The sequence below is a fragment of the Lycium ferocissimum genome, chromosome 2, assembly GCF_029784015.1.
Source record: "Lycium ferocissimum isolate CSIRO_LF1 chromosome 2, AGI_CSIRO_Lferr_CH_V1, whole genome shotgun sequence".
NCBI lineage: Eukaryota > Viridiplantae > Streptophyta > Magnoliopsida > Solanales > Solanaceae > Lycium > Lycium ferocissimum.
In genome coordinates, this window is record NC_081343.1 from 31868715 (window position 1) to 31870453 (window position 1739).

The 1739-nt window shown below is 41.7% G+C and overlaps 1 protein-coding gene across 1 annotated transcript; it reads right to left on the bottom strand.

Moving 5' to 3' along the window:
* Positions 1 to 913: 913 nt before the first annotated feature.
* Positions 914 to 1426, bottom strand: LOC132047512 (uncharacterized). The gene has a single exon (XM_059438547.1). It carries the CDS (start codon positions 1424 to 1426, stop codon positions 914 to 916), a length of 513 nt encoding a protein of 170 aa, XP_059294530.1.
* Positions 1427 to 1739: the final 313 nt, after the last annotated feature.

Here is a 1739-nt window from a genome sequence, read left to right on the forward strand (position 1 = left end):
ATCTAAACGATTTCTTCTGCATAAGATAACCCTTCATTAATTTCAATCTCTTCATAGTTCAACACATGGGAAGGATCAGGTTTGTACAACCTGAACATCGAAATGTGAAACACAGGATGCACCATGGCCATATCAGATGCTAGCTTCAACTCATAAGCCACCGTCCCAATTTTCCTAACAATCACATAGGGGCCAATGAAACGAGGACTAAGCTTGCCCTTTTTACCGAACCGCATTACTCCCTTCATCGGCGACACTTTCAAGAATACCTTGTCACCAACAGAAAAATCTAGCTCACGTCGCCTCATGTCCGTATAAGACTTCTGTCTACTCTGAGCTTTCTTAAGTCGTTGTAAAATAAGATTAACTTTCTCGATTGCTTTATGAACTGAATCAGGACCCAACAATTCTACTTCAGTTGGTTCAAACCAACCAATTGGAGACCGATAACGCCTCCCATAAAGAGTCTCATAAGGAACCATCTAAATACTCGCTTGATAACTACTGTTGTACGCGAATTCCACAAGAGGTAAATGTTCATCCCAATTTCCTCAAAAATCTATAGCACAGGCTTGCAGCATATCTTCCAAAGTTTGAATAGTTCTCTCTGCCTGCTCGTCAATTTGATGGTGAAAAGCAGTGCTCAATTTCACTCTAGTTCCCAAACTTTCCTGAAAGGATTTCCAAAAATGAGCAGTGAATTGTGTACCTCTGTCAGATATGATGGATACCGTAATCCCATGCAATCTGACTATCTCTTTTAGATATAACTTGGCATACTCCGTCGCGGTATATGACGTCTTCATAAGGAGAAAATGGGCAGATTTTGTGAGTCTATGCACGATCACCCAAATCGAATCAAAGTTGAACTTTGTGCGGGGCAAACCATAACGAAATCCATATTGATCACCTCTCACTTCCACTGCGGAATCTCGATATTCTGAGTCAGGCCTCCAGGCCTTTGATGTTCAGCTTTAACTTGTTGACAGTTCAAATACTTGGCCACAAAGTTAAAAATATCAACCTTTATGCTCTTCCACCAATAGTGCTGTTTTAAATCCTTATACATCTTGGTGGACCCCGGATGCACAGAGTATTTAGAACTATGCGCCTCCACCATCAATTCTTGTCGAAGTTCGTCAACATGAGGAACACATAACCGTCCTTGCAACCGTAGGACACTGTCACTTGTCCCAACAGTGAATGAAGTGTACTCACCCCTTTCCACTCTATCCCGCAGTTTCATCAAAAGTTCGTCGTCATACTGCTTGGACTTTATCCTTTCCACAATATCAGACCGTGCTGGCGTGATTCCCACTAACTCACCATCTTCGGTATCATCAAGTCTGACACCAAGACTATCAAGTCTTCGAATTTCCCTTCCCATAGGCATGTCATGTGCACGCAAATATGCCAACATGCCCATAGACTTTCTACTCAGAGCATCAGCAACCACATTCACCTTACTCGGATGATACAAGATATTCAAGTCGTAATCTTTCAACAACTCCAACCATCTCCTTTGTCTGAGATTCAACTGTCGCTGCTTGAAAATATATTGTAGACTCTTGTGATCAGTGAAAACATCATAATGCTCACCATACAAGTAGTGGCGCCAGATCTTCAAAGAAAATACCATAGGAGCCAACTCCAAGTCATGAGCCGGGTAATTCTTCTCATGCTTTTTCAATTGTCGTGATGCATAAGCAATCACCTTACTATTCTACATCAACACACAA

Excerpts from the sequence above, each read along its gene's own strand:
- LOC132047512 (XM_059438547.1), bottom strand. The coding sequence starts at position 1,426 with ATGGGCATGTTGGCATATTTGCGTGCACATGACATGCCTATGGGAAGG.